Here is a 23,095-nt window from a genome sequence, read left to right as displayed (position 1 = left end):
CTCAAGCTCCATATCTAGTTTACCTCCACAGCGATCACATTATTTACATACATGACGCGTAGATTGGTCGCACACGCATTACTGAGCGTGATGTGGTCTTTTTTAATGACTTGATGGAATTTTTCTAGTGGTTGTGTTCAAGGATAACTGGTGAGAGGCCCCGTCGTAATAAATGTACGACTTCTACTTCCATTGCACACGTGGCAAAGTGTGCTGTGGTCTTTTTTTAATGACTGGGGATTATTTCTAGGCATTGCGTTAATTTCTATCATTCAAGATGGCAGTTATCATGAATAACTGGCGGAAGGCGCTATCGCATCAATTATACAAGCTTGCTTGCCCACATGTGACTGAACATGAAAATTCTTTGCTGCTGTGGATTATTTCTCATACTTGTGTTGATTTCTATTGTGCGACGTCGGCTCAGGAAAGTTCAAAAGTGATGTACACAAAAGTATTCGGACACCGCCGCAATCTTTTCCGCTTCGAATGTCTCCACTGACTGCTGCTGGACTCCTTTTTCAACTTCTCTTCCTTCTTTGTCTTCTTTTCCCATCGCAAGGCGATATTATTTAATGAGACGCTCAATCGTCCAACTAAGACTCCCACCCCAGAATCCCCCGTGGGCGTCCGCTGGGCACAATGAATCTCACTTACCTTCATCTTCAGCATCATCCTCCTCTTCCTCCTCTTGCGGATTGACCTTTCCTCGCTTTTCTCCCCGCTGGATTGTCTCATTTGTCGTCTCTTGCAGGGACTTTTTCGAGAATGTCACTCACTAAATTAATAGCTGACAGGTTTTTGCTCTACTTGTCAAACTGCTGCGAATAGCATAATTTTGTGTCATAAAAATGTTAAATCTGTGTAAAAATGCTCAATCTCTGTGCACTACCGAATATATTTGAACATAAAAAACATTCCTTTGACCTTGCTCATTGGAACGATCAGTACTCCTCTCGGCAGTTTTTTCATGATAACAATGTATTATAAAAATAAACAAACAATAAAAATAATCCCCAGAGTCAAGAAAACTGCGATGCCTTCAGATGTAAGTACCTTGACCTAATTTTTATTGCGTCAGGAGCAATGATTTTGTCTTGGGATACGAACAAAAACTTGAGATACTATTGTGCTTCAGTGCCCCACCGCTAGATTGTGCCAGCAAACCTCACAGCATCCGGCCACCATCGATTCACATTGGTTTCTTCTCAGCGGAAGGACAACATCAGTTGGAAAATATGTTGGTTTTATTCTTTGAAGCCGGACTCCTGGGAGAAAAACCAACACAAGAGCACAGGGAGAACACACAAACGCGAACCCAGAATGTCTGCCCTACGAGGCGGACGTGCTAACCCCGAATTCACCACGTCCCCCAAACGCTGTTCAGGCCCAGGCGTGTTTATCGTCTCGTTGAAAAGAGGACCAATCGTGTGAGTGGAGCAGCTGTGTGAATAACACAGCAGGAAGGCGGCATTGGCCGAAATAATAGCTCGCTCGGCTCGCTTTTCTTTTACTCGTTGGCTTTATTCAGATGAACCCCGAGGATAATGGGACACCTCGATCCGTCATAAGAAGGATGATAAACACATTGTTGAAGCCGTGACGCATTTCACACGGTGACACGCGCTCAGATCGTTACGAGACAAAATCCCCAAAAATTGGTGGTGGGCTGCCAGGGGTTTTGAAGACAGAATGATGGGCCAGGTTATTTGTTGATTAAGTAAAAATAAAAAAAAATAAAAAAGTAGTAGAAGTAAAGTAAAATAAGTACAATTGTTTATTTTAAGAACAAAATAATACACATTATTAAACATTAATTTATAACTAATTTAACTGTAATGAATTAAAACAATTATTTAAAATCGTTTCAATGTATGGGTAAAACAGTTTTCACTCATGTTATTTTGCTATTTATAATTATTCCGGGAGTGCCGGAGCCCATCCCAGCAATCATCGGGCAGCAGGCGGGGTTCACCCTGAACCGGTTGCCAGAGGAAAAATTGGCTAAATTAATGCAACATAGTTTCATTCATAAAATAATTCCTGCAATTAATAAAACAATTAGCTCTGAGGACCCGATCATTTAATCTACAAACAAGAATTAGGGTTCTAATTTGGGTTAAAGGCCTCGGTTAGGGTTCCAAATGTGGGTTTTCATGCCACGGTTACAGTTTGGAGTTTTAAATTAATGTTTCAAACCAGGTTTAGGGTTTCAAATAATGGTTAGGGTTTAAGAGTAGGGCTTCAAACCTGTTTTTGGGTTTCATAGTGAGGTTTCAAACCAGGGTTAGGGTTTCAAACAATGACTAGACAGGATTAGGGGTTTAAAATCAGGGTTAGGGTTTTAAATTAGATTTATAATTATGGTTTTGAGCCAAGGTTGAAGTTTCAAATTATGGTTCTAATTAGGTTTCAATCCAGGGTTAGTGTCTCAAATTATAGTTTCAGACAGGGTTAGGGTTTAAAAGTGGGGTTTCAAATTATGATTTAAACTAGGATTGGGGATTTAAACAATGGTTGGGCTTTAAAAGTAGGGCTTTAAGGATTTAAGGTTGTAGTTCTAATTTGGGTTTCAAGACATGGTTTGTGTTTCAATCCACGATTGGGGTTTAAAATTAGGGTTTCAAATCTAGGATAGGGTTTGAAATTATACTTCTAATTAGGGTTTCAAGACTTGATTAGTGTTTCAATCGAGGGTTAGGGTTTCATAGTAAGGTTTCAAGCCACAGTTAGGGTTTGAAACCAAGGTTGGGGTTTTAAATTAGCATTTTAAGCCTTAGTGTTGAAACCAGTGTTTGGGATTTCAAAGTAGGGTTTCAACCAGCATTAGGGCTATCAGATGAATAAATTAATGCCATACTCATGTCAAAGGGAAGAAATGTGAGGAAAAAAGAAAATGAGAATCCCATCTTTATTGGCATTTGACAAAAAGAAAGATGATTGGACTCTGAGCTCCTTTCATCTTCCACGCACCTTTTTTTCATCATCCCACTGAAAATAATCCCGCAGTTTCTTTGTGATTCTGGAATGTTCCGCGTGAGTGGTTCACACTGACGCTGACAGCACGTTGCGCTTGTTATCCCCATCATCTCACTGATTTGAAAAACTAACTCTTGAGTTTATTTACACAGCTCTGCCCAGAATATAAAATATAGCTTTACATACTGGACACTTATTATACATCATAATTTGTACATATGTGCATATAAACATGACATCAGACATCAGATCCTCACTTGTGTCCCCACTTCACACATCCATGCAAGGACCACCATTGTTACACTTTTTTCTGGTCTAACAGAAATCCTTTCAGTTGCCAACATGGCCGGTTTTTGACGTAATCCGCATTTTTGACACATTTAACGACTCTGGCACAATTCACACTTATGGCACATTTGGCACTTTTGACACAATTGCCATTTTTTGCACAATTTGCATTTTTCTAACAAAATGTAATTTTTTTTAAAGTCGTGTTCATGTCAAATTCCAATTAGTAAGCACAATTCCCATTTTTGTCAAAAGAAATGTTTTATTTATTTATTTTTTTAGCCCAATCAGTATTTTGACACGATTCCCATTTCAACATGATCCTTTTTTTTTTTTTTTTTTTTTTTTTTTTTTAAAATACCAGTTTTTGACAAAGCTCCCATTTATTGCGCAATTCCTGTTTTTGGGCAGCAGTATTTTTTTTATTTTTTTTATCACAACTCCCATTTTTGCCACAATTGCCATTTTTGACAGAATTTCCCCATTTTTGGTACACACAAGTATGAATAAATCTGACATCATATCGAAAAAAAATCATGGATTGTTACTATATGTGAGAATAGCAACTGTTAGCGTGTTAAGAAGTACGATTTGAAAATGATACCTTTTTATGCTTTTTGTAGTCAGGCTACAGTACCTTGCTATGTAATATAATGCTGAGCTATTTTTATTGCTAATCATGTTTGGTCTGTGCTTCGTGTTTGTTTGTGACAATTAGAATCCAGGAAAAAAGCCGTTTTAGTTGGCAGATTGAAAGGGATTTCCAGATCAATGCTAATGCTAAGCAAATGATAATCATATTCGGGCTATGCTTGGTGTTTGTACACAATAGGTTATGACAAAAGCTAATTTAAATGGACAATGTCAAAGGGGATAATGTTTACGGATTACCTAATACAGATACACTAATGCTAAAGCTAATGTTAAGCTAATTTGAATGCTTATTAGGTTAGGCTAATTAATGTTAGGGCTGTGCTTGGTGTTTCAATGCAACAGTGAGAATTAGAATAAATCCGACTTAGATGGGAAGTTTTTGCTTTAGCTAATGCTAATCAAGTTCGGGCTGTGCTTAGTGTGCATAGAGGACCGTTAACTCGCTGCTCACACGCAGCTTTCGTCTTTGTCTCCCATCGTTCTGTCCAGTTCTTGGGGCTCTTTTTCCCGACAGTCAACGGAGAAATCGGGGAGCGGGGATACATTGTGTATTCCCTCGATGGAGGGGTATGCCATTGGGGGGATGGTGTTGACCAGGATGAGCTGGAGGGGCTTCTTGGAGGGCGGCGCGTAGCGGCAGCGCAGGTAGCGCAGAAAGGCGGCGCGGTATGTCTTGTTGAACAGCGTGTACACAAGCGGATTGACGGCGGACGACAGGTAGCCCACCCACACGAACACGTTGAGCAGGCCCCCCATGAGGGCGGCGTCGCAGGCCGGCGCATCGCACACCGCCACCAGCACGTTGGTGATGAAGAAGGGGCACCACATGACCACAAAGAGGAAGAAGACCACTCCCAGGACCTTGGATGCCTTCTGCTCGTTACTAATGGACTGCATGGTGCGCCCCCCAAAGAAAGAACCCACCGGACCTCCGCTCCCGCTCCCTCGGCAGCCGCCCGCTTCCCGCCTCACCAGTTTCTCGGAAGACAGCGAGGCCTGCGGGAAGAAGCTGAGCGTGAAGGCAGCGCCCCACTTAGGCCGCGGGACCAGCTGGTCCAAGCACAGGGTGGCCTCGTTCTGGAGGGCCCGGATGGTCAGGAAGTAGGTGACCACCATGATGGTGAGCGGCACGAAGAAGGCCACGAAGGAGCCGGCGAGCACGAAGCTGTCGTCGGTCAGCAGGCAGCTGCCGTCCTTGAACACCTTGGACCGGTCACGCAGTCCCATCACCGGGATGGGCATGGAGATACCTGTGCACAGGAAATGAAACATGTACAGTCAACCTACATTTATCACGGGGGATATGTTCTAAACACACCCGCAATAGGTGAAAATCCATTACATACTGCATGCAGTAAGTTATATAGCCGTCCCTTGCCACAACTAATTTTATATCGCGGGATTTTGCGGTGATCATTTTTCCACACTGCAGACTTGCGTAGCAATAAGTGTGAGCCAGGAGGAAAGAGTGCATAAAAGAGAATGTCCAAAGTTGGGGATCATTTTTACAGTTAATAGACGAAGATTAAAATCTGACGGCTAGAATGCTTGTGTCGAAAGCCATTGTCACTGATATTTTATATGTCTCACCAGACCAGACGCCAACGATCTCACGCAGGATTTGGTATTCGGTGTTGCTGTGTGAAATCATATCTCGCTTTGCTGAGTTCTGTGTGAAAAGCAAACCCCTGATATTTTATGGCTGCCGGAATAATGGGACATGGGTGTAAAGTTTAACACTCTACACTTACTACTTCCGCCTCGAAAGCAATTGTCGCTAATGTCGTCACACATGATTCGGGACTGTGTGAAATCATAGCTCACTTTTGCTGGGTTCTGTGTAAAAGGAAAAGCCGAAATTTTACGTTAGGGCATTGTTGGCAATTTTGATCGTTGTGTCGAAAGCAATTCTCGCTACTATTTTATACATCACACCAGATGCTATCGTTATCACACAGGATTTGTGATTCTGCGTGAAATAACATTCCGCTTTGCTGGGTTGTATGCCAAAAGCCAACTCTTTTGTTACTACTCTTAAACTCCAAATTTCCTGTATCTTTGTGTGGGGGGAAAAAAGTTAAGTTAGGTACAAAGGGTGCACACACAAGTGTGAACAGTAACGACATTCGCGCTGACGGTAGCGCTTACGCAACAAAGCAAGCGTCTGACGTAGCCGATGCTATCTTTTACCTACTCGCAGATGAGGCTTCATTCTTTGTTGTTTTTTTTTTTTTTTAGCACAACAAATTGTTGCTGATGATGACACAATCCGGCCGTGGTCTCATAACATTGATTAAAAATGACCAAAGCCTATTAAATATTTGTAACACGGAACCACGGGGAAATGAAAACCATCTGTGTCATAACAGATGCAGATTCAGCACACATGGCAAGTGATGCTTATGCTGTCAAGCCATACCATCTGTATGAGTGTGTGTATGTGTATGTATTTAGGGGTGTGTGCGTGCGTGTATTTAGGAGTGTGTGTGTGTGTGTGTGTGTGTGTGCGTGCGTGCATGGCGGCAGACAGATGGCCCGGTAGTCTCCAGAGGGATTGTTACACTGGCTCATATTGTAGCTGGAAGCAGACCAAGAGACACAACTGCAACCTGCATGCACTCACACACACGCACGCACACACACACACACACACACACACGCTGTATATACACACAACCATACGTCTTTGTTGTCCTGTAATGTGGTACTATTACAAACGGGAATTGCTGAAACGCTAACATGCTAAGTATAGGTGTGTGTGTGTGTGCCTGTTGTTCTAACAGTTCCTGTGCTAACATATAGCAAGATAGCAACCTAAGTGTTAAGGATGAGCCTTAAGAACGCTCATTTATTTCAAATGAGAGTTTCTAAAATGCTAACATGCTACGACTGTGTGTGTTAGCCCTTGCCCGCCGAAATGGTCCACACGGCCATGATCTTGATGCGGGCCTTGGTGCGCGAGTTGAAGCGGCTGTGGTGGATGGGGTTCCGGATGGCGATGTAGCGGTCCAGCGAGATGGCACACAGATGCATGATGGATGCCGTCGAGAAGAGCACGTCCAGGTAGATCCACACAGGACACAGCTCTGACGGCAGAGGCCATCCGTAATCTGAACGAGCGGGAGGGATTACGGAACACTGTTACATCCTCGAGTGCTAACATGTTTACTTTTTGCTATGCTAACACATATGTACCAGAGTACAAAAAGCACAAAGCCAGATAAGGATTTGAAATCATACCCTATAGTCCAGAGGTGGGACCAAGTCATTGCTTTGCAAGTCACAAGTCTCAAGTCTTTACCATCAAGTCCCAAAGTCAAGATAGGCAAGTCCCGAGTCAAGTCATAAGTATTACACTTTAAGTTTCGAATCCTTTCGAGTCATTTTAACAACAAAGTAATAATGTATTTTAATACATATAATATTTATAGATGTAATTAATACATTGTATTTTTGTTTGTACCCTTTCAAAACCGATCGATAGTATGTTTTCAGTTATTCTATGAAAAATTATCCAAAATGCTATGACTTACTTTTTCTCACTTTGTTTCTGAAGTGACATTAAACAGACCTGTCACAAATGAGAATTTGCATCTAGTAGTGCTATAATTAATAATCGAGTGTCCTACTGACAATTCTATCGAATAATCAAGTAATCGGCTAAAAGACATATTTGTGTGTCGTGATGTGGCGGAAGAGGAGTATAACTAGGGTTGGGTTTGATTTCAAATGAGAATAGATCAAATCCTAACAGTTGCTAGGTTAACACATAGCATCCAGCGTACAAAAAGTTCCATCCATCCATTTTCTTTTTCCGCTTATCCTCACGCTGGTCGCGGGCATGCTGGAGCCTATCCCAGCTATCTTCGGGCGGGAGGCGGGGAAAACCCCGAACTGGTCACCAGAACTGTGAGGCAGATGTGCTAACCAGTCGTCCACTGTGCCGCCCAAAAAGTTCCAATTAAGGCAAATCCATAAGGATTTGAAATTGTGACATTGTCTGGGACAGGTACTATTTCAATTGTGAATTGCTCAAAGGCTAACATGCTAACACATAGCAATCTGTGTATAAAAATCACCAAGGCATAGCTATTAGAATTTTACATTATGCCCTATTGTTTGGTACTTTTTCAAATGAGAATTGCTAAAAGGCTAACAAGCTTGCTGACTGACAGCCAATCAAAAACAACAACAAACAATTGACAGCAGAAGAGCAAAATGGCCTCTTCAAACCAAAAAACAATCTTCATGTATGTTATACAGCATGGCTTTTTGAGATTATTATTATTATTTTTTTTTTGTGGGTCGACTCATGATTAACACATCTAGCAAAGTGAAGTGAAGCTTGCACTGACTGATTTTTTTTTTTTTTTTGGACTTCATGCCTGGGACTATCTAAAGATACGTTTTCGCCACAGCTGCAAACTGTGTGAGATGTTGCTTATGGCCTAAGAATGATGAAATTTGAAGAGGGCCCTAAGTAGCACCAGAGCTTTAACGAGCAGCCGTGGGAGGTGTTTATGAACAATTAATGACACATAACATATTGGATGCGTCCGCTGTCTCATTAGCTAGGACTCGTTAGGGCGGAAACAACCCGCGTGACCTTCGTTAGTGTCGCCATCAAGCTGAGTGTTTTTGGCGGAATGTTGGCGGCATGTGAATTGAACAAATGACATATTTTCTTCTTAAGTGAGCAACCCTCCGCTTGTCCTTGCCACTCCTTAAGCATAATTAAGGAGCCCTAAACACTCCATAGCATGACATACTTTCAAGTGAAGCTTCTCAGCTGCTTTGGCTTTCATGCTGAGAGCAAACCTCCTGTCACAAAGCTTCTTACTATGACCACTCAAACGTTAGTGTTCCTCTCCCGTGGCCAAACTCAACCTGCGGTGCGAAGGCCACCATGAAATTGCTTCCCTTTATATTCTGGGCCCAAATAAATCACCAATTTGAGATATTTCCCAGCCTCTAAACGGCCGACAGAATTTTGGGAAACTGAATCCCTCAAAGACAGTTCTACTTTGCAACATGAAATTTGGAGGACATGTCAATCATGTGTAGACTCACTCAAAAATGTCTCAAGTCGCCATGAAAGAAAATGCACAGGAAGTCTGTCATTTTGGTTTAAAGTGGCCAGTGTAAGCCCAATTTGGCCATTTCCAGGGGTCCTTCAAATGTTTTGCAAATTCTGCCCCAGCCCAGTTGCACTTAACAGCATGAAATTTAATAGATGTGTCAAGCATGAGTAGATCCAGAAAAAAGTCTCAAGAAGCAATGACTGAAAAGACACAGGAAGTCTGACATTTTCATTTGATTTACCAATTTTATGGTCATTTTGGCCATTTCCAGGGGTCTTTCAAATTATTTGAAAATTCACCCCCATAAACGAGATTGTCGAAGTGACATGTCATTTGGTGGGCACGTGAGCGGACCCACCAAAAAGTCTCAAGAAGTCCTGCTCGTAAAGACACAGGAAGTCTGACATTTGGACTATAAGTGGCCGTTTTGGGGAAAAAAAACTAAATTGAAGTTTGAACCAGTAGAGAGATAGGTAACACAAAATTTGGAATTTCCTCCCTGAGGTGCTCTGCTCTTTTATTGTTTGCATGTCTGATTTGTTGGCTTCATTAAGCGGGATGATGTTAGACACACAAAATTAACACAAACCTACGTAAAATGATTTCTTCCAATTTGCTGATGAACACAATCATGGGCCGTCGTTGGTTCCCTGCCGGAGCAGTGAAGCTTTATTTCCTGCGCCGGTCGTTTATTTCCCACATTAGTCAGTGCCAGCACAAAAGAAACACCGAATGACTGAAATTCAGCCAAAACCCACGGAAACCACCAGCTCGTAAAAAACGGCGGTCCCAAAAGAGATGTGTGTGCATGTTGCAGATATTGTGTCAGTCGGACGCAATGGTGCTATATGGTGACGTGACCAAAATCTCTGCAACATTTTTTTCTAAAATATATAATTTTTATTTGCAAATATAAACCTTTTTTGGGGGGGGGAATATACGACTATTTAGAAAACATACAACTTGCTGAAATGGTTTATTTAATTTATTTTTTTTATTGCATAAATCATTAATCATACACTTGAGACTATGTGAGTCTGATAAAATTATATTATAGAGCAGTGCTTCTCAACCTGGGTTCGGCAGTCGCTGGGGTTCAACGGAGGACTCGACACACGTGTGTGCTGGTGAAGAGCTTCCACACACAGCGAATCAAAAGTACGAATCCCGTGTTGGTGCTAGCCAATGAGAGTCAGAGTATGGCAGGTTATCGTTCCATACAATGGAGATGGAATTCTTTTGGAATTTGAGACATTTTCATTGTTGTGGAAACACCCGCCACGCCGCTCTCAACAAAGCAAGTCGCTAGCAGAATGGTGTTTGCTCTGTAGATGCACACTAGTTGGGAAACTTTAGGGAAAGTTAACTGTTTATTACAATCGATAGCCTGCGAGCTAATGAGCTAGCGAGGTAAGGGCTGGAGCTAAAAAGCTCCCTCGACTGAGGTGACACCGTTAAAACTTCAGCGCACGGAGTTGTGTACGTGTGTTCCCCACATAACACACACACACACATATTCAATCCCCGGCCCCGCCTGTGTGGAGTTTGCATGTTCTCCCCGTGCCTGCGTGGGTTTTCTCCGGGTACTCCGGTATATGGAGTATATATATATCCAGTTTATAAAAATATCCAACTTCTTTCAAAAATATCCAACCTTTTTCACAAATACATTACTATTTTTTCGCAACAATATACAACTTTTTTTTCTTGATAATATTACTTTTTTTCTAAAATGTACGAAAATGTTCAGAAATATACACAAATGTTTTGAGAATATACAACTTTTTTTCAGTGCGACACTATTTAAAAAAATATTTAGCCTATACGTTTTTGCCATATTTTGTATACGGTATATATATTTTTAGATACACAAATTTTTCTCAAAATACACAACATTTTTAATGAAAATATCAAACTTTTTAGAGGGAAATAGAAAACAATTTTTACTGAAAATATCTGACTTTTTTCTTGAAAATATCATATTTTTTCGAAATGTAAAACATTTTTGAAAAACCTTTATTGACTTTTTTAATGAATGACATTTATTTGAAAATTTACAATAAATTATTCCCAAAAACTCTTTCATTTTTTATGCTTGGGGTACTTTGATGAGCACATGCCACAGAGATGTTAATAAGACACCTGGGAACTCCAAAAACAGCATGTCTCCTTTGATGTGGTCTGTTTGGTACATGAATTGAAAAGCTGGTTTGTGCTCAGCGAGCCGCCGAGCGACTCGCAAAGACGAGCTAATTGCGCCGTGTGTGTGTTTGTTGTTAGTTTGTCTAATGACTTGTTTGTCATCTCCTTAGAGAGACTAATCACTACGCTAGGCTTCTGCTTTTTCTTTTCTCCTAAGTGATTTACTCTGCTCCTGTGCTCTGTGCATGCGTGTGTTTGAGCAATAAACACAAAAAGATGCTTATAACACAGCAAGACAAAGTCAGAAAGCATATGTCGCGTCGACATTGGTTTTAAGGCTGCCACACATGGCGACATGGCCGAACTGATTGAACTATCGTGCAGTGTGTGGGGTTTGACAGCTGTTTTCATGTGTGGCCGATCGTTCTGCCACTGGTTTTGTCGCCATTCAAAATTTTAATCGCCGGCGCACGGAGTCGCAATTTCACAGCTTACAGCTAATCAAAATGCATAAAAGCGTTCCCTCACACTGGAAATACATTTACGGGTTTTAAGTGTGTCGCGCTGCCGTGCCGCCCCCAGTGATAAAAATAGTATATAAATCATCAGATATGGTGTTTTACGTCAATACTTAACTGTATTCATAATCTATAATGTGCCTGGAGATGAAAAAGTGAAGTTTGCGACAAAGATGTACGCGAACGTACGTACTGAGCTGGGTACGTTCAAATGCGAGACTCCTTTAAAATATCCACATGGTGTTCTGTGGGTTGATGTTTGTACAGTAGTAGGATTTCCACATTGGGCAAGTGAATGCAGCACTGAGCCGATCAGCAGAGTGAATGGAGCAGAACAACCCTCAGTTCAGACATCATGTGGTGGTAATTTTCAAATTAATGTCGACGTCTCTGCGACATGTTGCCAACGAGCAGACGCACTCCCTAAAACATCGTTGCGATGGAATTTGTTTATGACGGACCAACATCAGTGCGATGTATGTTCGCTGTCTGGGCAGTAGCTGGGCAGACTACATTAGGTCAAATCTTTATGGATCGGCCCTTGCCGTTTCACCTACCAGGGTTTTCTTCTATTTTTAAGCATAGCAATGGTTAGCATGTTAGCATTTAATCTGTTTTAGCAATTTCTCAAAAAAAGAGTTTCTATTTATGTATATATTTATATTTTTATGTTGCTATAGCAACTGTTAGGATCTTAGAATTTTAGCTACCTCAGCGGTATACCTATTCAGGTTGCTATCTCGCTGTTTGTTAGCATAGCAACCGTTAGTATGTTATCATTTGAGCCACCTTAGCGCTTTCTATACTCAGGTTGCTAGCTCACTACATTGTTACCATAGCAATGTTAGCATTTGAGCAATTCTTGTTTGCAATAGTACTCAACTAGATAAGACAGAATCTATGGCAGGGGTGGGCAAACTACGGCCCGTGGGTCACATCCAGCCTGTTGGTCATTTCAATCTGGCCCGCCAAAGATTGGTACAGAATCGCCCAAACCATATCAAAATCATGACTAAATTCATTTGACCTTGTTCTGTAATGCCCAGTGGTTCCAACAGGTTGTGCTGTAATGCCCAGTGGTTCCACCAGGTAGCGCAGTAGGCACAGTGATACATTGACTTGACTTTGGCTGTTCTGTTTTTACTCTGCTACTGCTCTGAACCCTTCTTCAACCATGAGTGGGCCAAAGAAAAGTCGACGGTGATTGCCGAGTGTTTAATATAGAATGAACGACTAAATACTTTTTCCACTGAAGTCCGGTCAAAGCCTGTATGTCTTATTTGTTAAGAAAACCATTGCGGTTTTAGAGGTATAGAACATCAGCCATCACTTTTCTACCAAGCATGCTGATTATGCTAACAACCAGTCAACGCAGGAACTAATGGCTATAGCTCAGCGGTTAAAATCAAGCTTGCAGGCTCAGCAAATCACCTTTATCTAACAAACTGCCATCCAACATTCAGTCACCATGGCTAGTTTTTTTCTGGCATTCAAACTAGCAAAGACAAGCAAGCCTCTTTCTCAAGCGGAGTTTCTGAAAGAATGCATGGTAGAGACAGCAAGTATCTTGTGTCCTGAGAACAAGAACAAATTTGAAAACATCATCTTATCACACAGGACAGTGACTCGCCGTGTTGAGCTAATTAACGAAGACTTAGCTAACAACCTAAACAAAAAAGCAGAGTCATTTACATTGTATTCTGTGGTACTGGACGAAAGTAATGACACAAAAGATACCGCTCAATTTTTAATTGTTATGAGAGGGTTTAATGACAATTTCGAAATAACGGAGGAGTTTTTGGCCATGGAATCCCTGAAGGGAAAAACGTGAGGAGAGGACTTGTATGACAGCCTGTCGAGTGTCATCAAGAGACACAAACTACCTTGCCAACATTACCACAGATGGATCGCTAAATCAGTCACTGATGGTGTAGTGGTGCACTTGCCTAACTTTGGTGCGGGCAGCGTGGGTTCAGTTCCCGCTCAGTGACGGTTTGAGTGAGAATCGTCTGTGTCTATATGTGCCCTGCGACCGACTGGCGACCAGTTCAGGGTTTAGTCCGCCTTTCACCATAAACTCGTCAATCGTAGATTCAAAAGCCACGCGGTCGTGCAATATGGACAAAGATGTCAAGGTCTTTGTGGATGAATTACACTCAGGGAAAGCCTGGAGACATAAACCTCCTGCTTGGTGTCTTCATGAACCTGAATTTTATTAAGCCCACGTTATTAAAACATCTTTTGTTTTTTAAAACGAGTCCCAGACTAGACAAAACAATCAGGAAGGAAAAAAAGATGACTTTTGGGGTTAAAAAAAAAAAAGAAATGCTGCTGCCATGTGGCTCCTCTTTCATCTTTCTGCATCTATACATCCATCCAGTTAGAAGATGAAAACTACACAGCAAGGCCAGAGCCCAGATGCAAACCCTGAACCTGACGCAGATATTGTAATTCTGTCAGACTTGAGGTTCGGGGGATAAATCTAGTCCCCCCACATCTTGTTCTCTCTCTCTCTCTCTCTCTCTCTCTCGCTCGCTCGCTCTCTTTCTTTCTCTCTCTCTCTCCATCTATCCATCCATCCATTTTCTACACTGAATGCAAATCAAATTTGCTTAACCAAAAAAATATCTAGTTTATAGTCTATATAGGCTATACAGTTTGAAGTGTAAAAAGCAACAAATATTAGATATATTAAATATTGTTTCTTTTCACAAAAAGCAAAATTTCTCCACTTTTTCGTCAAAAACTGGTGTTTGGGGCAAAACCAACTCACGTTTTACCGCTGATTACTAAAGAACAGAAAATGCTACAAACGAAGTTGTTTCTGGTGAAAAAAAAAAAAGAGAATCTACACTATCTGGGGTAATAAGGGACTGCCTGGTTATAAGGGAAACAATTTCAGAATTTTTTTTTTTATTGCATTTTTCTAATTACTGGAACTGGTAAAATGATGAAATGAACAACATCTGCCTCAGTTTACAGTACTTTTTGTTGCAAAGCAGATAATAAAAATGCAATTTAAATAATTTCTGAAAAATTGTCCCTTTTTACCAGGCAGTCCCTTATTACTCCACAGTAATAAGGGATCACAGATTAAAATATTCAGCGGGTCTTTAAAGACAAGTCAAAATGCTCTAAAACGGCAGGCAATACAGGGAACTCTACTTTGAAAATGGCTACCAGTTAATGTGTTGATATAAATCCAGCAATCTTATTTATATTTGGTTGTCACTATTTGCCATGATGCCCGATTTCAAATTAAATCTGTTGTTAAAATGATATGCAGTGAAATCCGAATATTCATTGGGGGTAGGGACCTGAGCCCTACAGATTGCGATAATCCGTGAGTAATTGACACCCACCCAAAAAGGTTTGTTATTGCATATAGATGCCACAAGAAAAGCAGGAAAGCACAAGACAAGGCTATCACCTGACTAAATGAAGCTCCTTCTGTTACTTCAACAGAGTTTCTTAGCTCCAAGATGCCACAAGATGGTGCCAATGCAATATTTTTTAATTAGACATGGCGTTGGCCTGATCTTAAAAACAGCGAATGGAATTTCCAGCGAATAATGGAGGCTGGGTTACCAAAAAAACAAAAATCAAGAAATACTTGAATTGAACTGTAAATAGGAAAGCATAACTATGATGGAGCAATGAAAATGAGTTTGTTACCCCATTTTCCAACTGTCAATGTAGCTAACATGCATGTTTTTGGAATGTGAAAGGAAGTCCCTGAAGAAAACCCACACAAATACATGGAGAACACGCAAACTCCACATAGAAAAGCCATAGCCCAGATCCCAACCCATAACCTCAGAACTGTGAGGCAGACATTGTAACCACTCTACCACTATGCTGCCCCAATTGTACTTTGTTTATAAATTGAGTCAGCAGCGGGCAGTGCACCTAAACGACAAAAGCCCTGGCTGCTTACCGTAGAGGATAGTCACCATGGAGACCGGCATGACCAACATGCCCAGGAGCATGTCTGCCACGGCCAGAGACATCAAGAAGTAGTTGGTTGCATTCTGGAGTTTCTTCTCTAAGGAGACAGCCAGAATGACCAGGATGTTGCCCATCACGGTGACGCCGATCACTGCCAGGATCAGCAGCGCCGCCCAGTTCTTGCTCGCCTTCGCCACATCCTGGCAGAACCAGCCACCCCTGTCCTCGTTGGAGCTGTTCCCGACGTAAGAACACTTGGCATGGCTGGTGTTAGCAGGGCCCGGTCGGAACCCATGCGAGGGCCACAAGTTGGGTTCCAGGACCTCTGGGGGGGTTCCGACAACCAGGGTTTGAGAGATGAGCTCCGACACATTGCTGCCACCCCGCAGGTTCATGGTTTTACCGGCCCCTCAGGGTCTGGGAAACGGGTCGAACGTTGCAGTGTTTGGCTCTCTGAAAGCCCAGTCAGCACTCGGTGAATGCCACCATCCCATTTTTAAAAAAAATCCAAAAAAAATCTAATCTCCTAAGGATGTTAAATAGATGAACAGGCGCAACCCGGATAAAGGCATTGTGATGCGACCACTGAACAACTCAGTGATTATTCCCTGTCTTCATCCTTGCTAGTAGGATCCATTTGAGGACACACTGGCAGGGTTCGCTTCCCTCAAGGTGGGAGATTTGAATTAGGAGTCGTAATCCAGAGTTTCCGATAAACTTCTGGAGAAATAGCCGACACAAGGCAGGGTTTTGCCTACCTTCCTACCTACACGTGTGTCCTTGCGGTCTTGACACTCACCTGAAGCTCGGAGACTTTGACATACGTGATTGACGAAAACACCAAATATTCCTTCATAAGCTTCTCCACTGAGGACCTCCTGCAGGTTTCTTAGGGGATGTGGGGGGAGTCTGAAGGGAATTAAGAGAGCTGGAATATATTTCTGCTGGTCGTCTCCTTCACGCTGTCACTCGCCTTCGCTCTTTGCGCTCTCAACTGGGAGCTCCCCCGCCTCTTGTCCCCTCCCTCCATCCCTTGCTCCCTCGCTCTCTTTTAGTCAGCGTCACAGAGCCAGCGCTCGCTCCGGTTGCATGAATGAACGTTTACGTTGTCTCCTGGCTTTGTGTCTGTTCTGGGAAAATCCTCAGGCTCAAGATGTAAGCCACTTTTGTGGAGTCCTGAGGGATCTCTTTTTACATTTAGTCCATTAAGTTAACATTACCAAGATTTCTGATGCCTACCATGGAAGTCTGATGATGAAGACATTTTATTTTCTCGAGAGTCGCAGTTGACCCCCACAAGTGTCAGTTCAAAAGTGTACTTTTGTTGTGTTTATGAAAAATCCGGAGATGATGTGCCTGTGTCAATAAACCAAGTACAGTGGTACCTTGAATGACAAATTTAATTTGTTTCGTGACCAAATTCGTTAACTCAATTTACTCTTGCATCAAATCATTTTCCCACATTCCCACAATTATTTGAAATGCATAAGCCGCCCGCTCCTGCCCCCTTTAGGGTTCGTGTTTAGGGGTTAGGCTTTTGTGTTAGGGATTTATATTTAAGGTATAATTTTAGGGTTCGGGGTTAGGTTTTGGGTTTGGGTTCAGCATTAGGTTTAGCCATTTGGGATTAGGTTTACAATCTAGGGATTCAGTAATAGTGGTTAGGTTTATGTTTTAGAGGTTAAGGTTAGGGTCCACTTCAAAGTTGAATAAATGAAAGTCAATGTGTTGTCCCGCCATTCTACTGGAGAGTGGAAGACAGTTTTGCTCCACTTGAATTTCTGAGTATGGGGTCTCCGTTGTCGTATTCTACGCTTCATGCGCCACACATTTTCAATGGGAGACAGGTCTGGACTGCAGGCAGGCCAGTCTAGTACCCGCACTCTTTTACTACGAAGCTACACTGTTGTAACACGTGCGGAATGGGGTTTGGCATTGTCTTGCTGAAATAAGCAGGGGCGTCCATGAAAAAGACGTTGCTTGGATGGCAGCATGTGTTCCTCCAAAACCTGTATGTACTTTTCAGCATTAATGGTGCCTTCACAGATGTGTAAGTTACCCATGCCAGTGGCACTTACACAACCCCATTCCATCACAGATGCTGGCTTTTGAACTTTGCATCCATAACAGTCTCCGGATGGTTCTTTTCCTCTTTGGCCTGGAGGACACGACGTCCACAATTTCCAAAAACAATTTGGAATGTGGACTCGTCAGACCACAGAACACTTTTCCACTTTTCATTAGTCCATCTTAGATGAACTCTGGCCCAGAGAAGCCGGCGGCGTTTCTGGGTGTTGTTGATAAATGGCTTTTGCTTTGCATAGTAGAGTTTCAAGTTGTACTTACAGATGTAGCACCGAACTGTATTTACTGACATTGTTTTTCTGAAGTGTTCCTGAGCCCATGTGGTGATATCCTTTACACATTGATGTCGGTTTTTGATGCAGTGCCGCCTGAGGTATCGAAGGTCACAGGCATTCAATGTTGGGTTTCGGCCTTGCCGCTTACATGCAGTGATTTCTCCAGATTCTCTGAACCTTTTGATGATATTATGGACCGTAGATGATGAAATCCCTAAATTCCTTGCAATTGTACGTTGAGGAACATTGTCCTTAAACTGTTTGACTATTTTCTCACGCACTTGTTCACAAAGAGGTGAACCTCGCCCCATCTTTGCTTGTGAATGACTGAGCAATTCAGGGAAGCTCCTTTTATACCCAATCACGGCACCCACCTGTTCCCAATTAGCCTGTTCACCTGTAGGATGATTATTTGCTAAAAACAATAAAGTTTATCAGTTTAAACATTAAATATCTTGTCTTTGTAGTGTATTCAATTAAATATAGGTTTTTAGGACACGTGATGAAGTGTTCCAAGAATTGGTGGAAACTTACTTCAATACAATAAATTAAAAGCAGCAATAAAAAAAAGCATACCAACACGCTCGAACTGCCGGAGTTTGTCAAGCAAACCGTGAAGCTTCTTCTGCAAAGGAAAAAAAAAATCTATCTATCTATCTATCTATCTATCTATCTATCTATCTATCTATCTATCTATCTATCTATCTATCTATCTATCTATCTATCTATCTATCTATCTATCTATCTATACATACATACATACATACATACATACATACATACATACAATATATATATATATATATATATACACACAGTATATATACAGCCCGTAGATGTGCATGTGAATGTTTGTTTGTATGTGCCCTGCGATTGGCTGGCAACCAGTTCAGGGTGTACCCCGCCTCCTGCCCGATGATAGCTGGGATAGGCTCCAGCACGCCCGCGACTCTAGTGAGGAGAAGCGCCTCAGAAAATGGATGGATGGATGGATTTGAGGAAATGGCTGCAATATAACAAAGACTGAAAATTTTAAGGGGTTCTGAATACTTCCCGTACCCGTCTATATATATATATATATATATATATATATGATGTGGATTGCGCGTGGGGATTACGGTGTTTGGCCAGACGAGCCCACGGCTGACCTGCCTGTGCCCCGGCGGAGGTTAGCAGCAAGAAGGACCAGCGTGATAAGGCAGGATGAAGTCTGCCAGCAGCCAATAGATGCATCACGTAGATATCCACTAACGAGGAAGCCAACAGCAGCAGCGATAAACACCACGGAGAAGAAGAGGATGAAGAATGGACCACTACTTGATCTCTGCGTGTAAACAACACACTCCAAATCACCCCGAGAAAGAAAAAGAACATTTTAATTGGACCATTGTTGACAACAAAACTATGGGGTGATCAACATTTTTGCACCTTCAAAACCAATTGCGAGTAGGTCTATGAAAATGCTATGCTATGACTTACTTTTTCTCACTTTATTTCTGAAGTGACATTAAACAGACAAATAAGAATTTGCATCCAGTAGTGCTGCGATTATTAGTTCATTATTCAACTGACAATTCTATCGGAATAATCAAGTATAAGGATAAATATATATATTACATGGAAAAGGATGACGCGCTGTGGTGACCCCTAACGGGACAAGCCGAGAGGAAAAGAAGAAGAAGGATAAAATATATTTTAGTTTTTTGCTTTTTGCTTCCCTCTCCCCAGCCACTTAGCTCTTCCGGGGTGCTGATAATCATCCCAACTGCTTCAAATTCGGCTGCGAACCGCTCCAGTGAGAGTCGGAGATTACAGCTTGATGAAGCCAACAGAACCACATCATCTGCAAAAAAAGCAGAGATGCAGAACTGAGGCCACCAAACCAGACCCTCTCTACGCCTCGGATGCGCCTAGAAATTCTGCCCATGGTTCTTTTTGTGTTTCTTACATTTGTTCTTAACTTTTTTCCTTACTGGATTTTTGACCTGTTTTGTAACTTGATTCTTGCTTGGTTTTTGATGCGAAAAGGACAAATGACGTTTCTACAAAAGGTCGCTTGAGTTGATTTATATTATTGATCCTTATCGGTCTGTGCGTGTTTGTGTGTACGTGTCTGTCTGTGAGTTTAAAGTTGTGTTGCAGAGGTTACGTAAGGTCTGATCCTGTCCTGCGTATTTATGTCCTTTTGCCCTCCCCCTCCGACTTCCTCCAAATACCATCTGTCAATCAAGCACCTCAGGTGACTCATCAGTGTGTGTGTGTGTGTGTGTGTCGCTCTCTGCATTAGTTACCATGGAAACAGTGACACTAGCATCATGCCTGCTGACCTGTCACACCTACAAATAACAAAACAAAAGTAAAGAAACCATACTAGACGAGGCTCCTAAATGTGATTACATTGTCATGTATTGATCCTAGACATGGCGAAGCAGCATGTGGTTCATTGCACGCATGTGGTTTTTTAACCATACCCTGTGGTTATTGATATGACACTTGACTTTTATTTTTTGGTTGGTTCTGAAATTGGATTATCTTGATTTATTTATGTATTTATTAATTAATTTTTTTACTTGGTCTTTGACTTGTCTCTCTCTGCGCAGTGCACTCAAACCCGATTGAACCAGACCATCGCATAGAAATAAGAGTTCCCGACACACCCTCGCACATTGCCAATTGACTGTATGGACACCCTGAGCAATGAGTCTCTCTCTCTCTCTCTCTCTCTCTCTCTCTCATATATATATATATATATGATATATATATATATATATATATATCATATATATATATATATATATATATATATATATATATATATCAGGTGGTGGTCCATTGGAAGGGGGAGCAACATTGTCCAGGCCCGGCTACCAGCCCGCTACTAGGTGTACACCATCGAGCCCCACCTCCAAGACTGTCTCCAGAGGGTTCCTGGAGACCTGCATCGGGGGTGAGGGAAAGCATTTTTCCAAACATAGTGTACTTCACAGGGGAGTTTTGAGCCATGCTTTGTCTGGTCACTCACCTCGGACATGTTAGCATTGGATGACCCTGCCATGAAGCCCCAGACAGCTTAGCTCCTACAATATTTGGGACACACAAATCCCTCCACCATGGTAAGGTGATGGCTCAGGGAGAAGTTGTTTCTTTACTTGGTTCTCTATTTGGTTTGTAACTTAGTTCTTTACATGATTCTTTGTGTGGTTCTTATCTTGGTTCTTAACTTGGTGCTTGGATTTCGCCATGATGTGTCATGTGTTTGACTTTGAGTAGTTCTTCTTGGACGCTTTAATGAACTGTCAGGAAGAATTAAAGTTTGATCACGGTGCACCACGCTGCGTGACCACTGCCGCCACATTGAAGTTCCGTCATGGCGCACCACGCTGCGTGGCGTCTCCCTGTACAAATGTCACATGACGTGCCCCTCGCAGCCTCCACATTGTGTTTGACAGACGCAAGTGGTGCCGCATTAACAACGTATGTGCTGGAACCACCAATTTGCTGCTGTTTTGTGTGGGGAAAAAAGTCAGTTGTGAGGCATCCATTCCTCCCTTAAAAACCTTCATTCATGACACTTTACCACACTTTTTGTGAATCTCACTATAACCCCTGTGTGTATATGTGTGCAAACATGCATGCGTGTGTGTGTGTGTGTATGTGTGTGAAACAAATTTGTTGGTGTTGTGATTAGAACAATTAGTCAAACATTTAGTTCACTTTTCCGTAGATGTAGAAATGCCGTCTCTGTAGCCACATCCTTCAAGGAAGTGATTTGTAAGCCAAGCGGATGGTTGAGCAGGAAGCAAAACCAAGAAAAACTCTGATGAGATCCAAATCGTGATGAGAAATGTGCTTGCACCAGATGGAGTCAGAAACACACACAGGCGAGAAGCAAACATCCAGCACAGACAAAGACAACATTAGGCTTTTGAACTGGCGTTTCAGACCACAATGAGTGTTTCGAGCCAGGGTTGTCGTTTACACACCAGGTTGAGGGTTTCCAGACTGGTTGAGAGTTTCAAGTTTTGATTTCTAACATAGGTTAGGGTTTCAAATTAGTATTTTAAACAAGGGTTAGGGTTTCAAGCCAGGATTACAAGTTTCAAAGCAGGGTTTCAAACTAGGGCAAGGGTTTTAATCCTATATTAGGGTTAGAAACTAGGGTTAGGTGTTCCAATTAGTGTTTCAAACCTGAGTTCTAAATTTCAAGTTAGGATTAGTTTTCAAATTTGGACAATATCCTACGATAGCATCCATCCATCCATTTTCTTTTACCGCTTATCCTCACTAGGGTCGCGGGCTGCTGGAGCCTATCCCAGCTATCTTGGGCGAGAGGCGGGGTACACCCTGAACTGGTCGCCAGCCAATCGCTGGGCACATATAAACAAACAACCATTCGCACTCACATTCACACCTATGGGCAATTTAGAGTCTCCAATCTACCACGCATGTTTTTGGGATATGGGAGGAAACCAAAGTGCCCGGAGAAAACATAGGCAGGTACGGGGAGAACATGCAAACTCCACACAGGCGAGGCCGGGATTTGAACCCCGGTACCCAGAACTGCGAGGCAGATGTGCCAGCCCTACGATAACAAAAATATATATATAATTATAATAATGGAAAATTATAAATGGAAAATATGATGATCACATCTTGCGGTGGGTCATTTGTCCTGATGGGAAATTTTTCCGACTTGTTTCGTAATACTCATAAAAATATTGATGAAGAATTTCGTCTGTGGACTGAGAACACTAAAGTCCAGTTTAATGAAATACTTTTTACTTCATGCCTGTCCAATGTGTGTGTGTGTTGGGGGAGGGCGGGACTCAGAGTGAATCCAGTGTGTGGGTGTGCGCATGTGTGTGTGTGTGTGTGCGCGTGTGTGTGTGTGTGTGTGCGTATCCACCTGTTTGCTGCTTGGTGTGGCGTCACTGGTTGCCACAGCAACAGCTGTTGTTGCTCTGCTTGGCGGGGGACTGACATTAATTGATTCTGATTGGTCGCCCGATCCTAAGAGACGACAGGCACCGGCCTGTCATTGGCTAACACACCAAAGACCACCCACACGGGTCACATGCAGGGACCACCGCGAAGGTCACATATGCACACAATGTGTTTGTGTGTG

At 42.2% G+C, this 23,095-nt stretch overlaps 1 protein-coding gene and 1 long non-coding RNA gene across 4 annotated transcripts; one reads left to right on the top strand and one right to left on the bottom strand.

Annotated features, from left to right (window-relative positions):
* Positions 1-2,910: 2,910 nt before the first annotated feature.
* htr2aa (5-hydroxytryptamine (serotonin) receptor 2A, genome duplicate a) lies at positions 2,911-16,591 on the bottom strand. Of its 3 annotated transcripts, XM_061692846.1 has the most exons (4): positions 16,410-16,466; positions 15,600-16,063; positions 6,831-7,031; positions 2,911-5,171 (listed from the first exon to the last, which is right to left on the bottom strand). In XM_061692846.1, exons 2-4 carry the CDS (start codon positions 16,003-16,005, stop codon positions 4,369-4,371), a joined length of 1,410 nt encoding a protein of 469 aa, XP_061548830.1. In that variant the 5' UTR covers positions 16,006-16,063; positions 16,410-16,466; the 3' UTR covers positions 2,911-4,368. The 3 variants fall into 3 exon arrangements, with proteins under 3 accessions (XP_061548830.1, XP_061548828.1, XP_061548831.1); XM_061692844.1 differs by having other exon boundaries at positions 15,600-16,591; XM_061692847.1 differs by lacking the exon at positions 15,600-16,063 and having other exon boundaries at positions 16,410-16,556.
* On the top strand, positions 6,589-20,877 carry LOC133411037 (uncharacterized). The gene is made up of 3 exons (XR_009769608.1): positions 6,589-6,673; positions 6,824-6,984; positions 20,792-20,877. It is a non-coding gene; the product is annotated as an uncharacterized LOC133411037 (long non-coding RNA).
* The last annotated feature ends 2,218 nt before the right edge of the window (positions 20,878-23,095 follow it).

Source organism: Phycodurus eques, chromosome 12, assembly GCF_024500275.1.
Source record: "Phycodurus eques isolate BA_2022a chromosome 12, UOR_Pequ_1.1, whole genome shotgun sequence".
NCBI lineage: Eukaryota > Metazoa > Chordata > Actinopteri > Syngnathiformes > Syngnathidae > Phycodurus > Phycodurus eques.
This window is presented reverse-complemented; position numbering and strand designations above follow the sequence as displayed.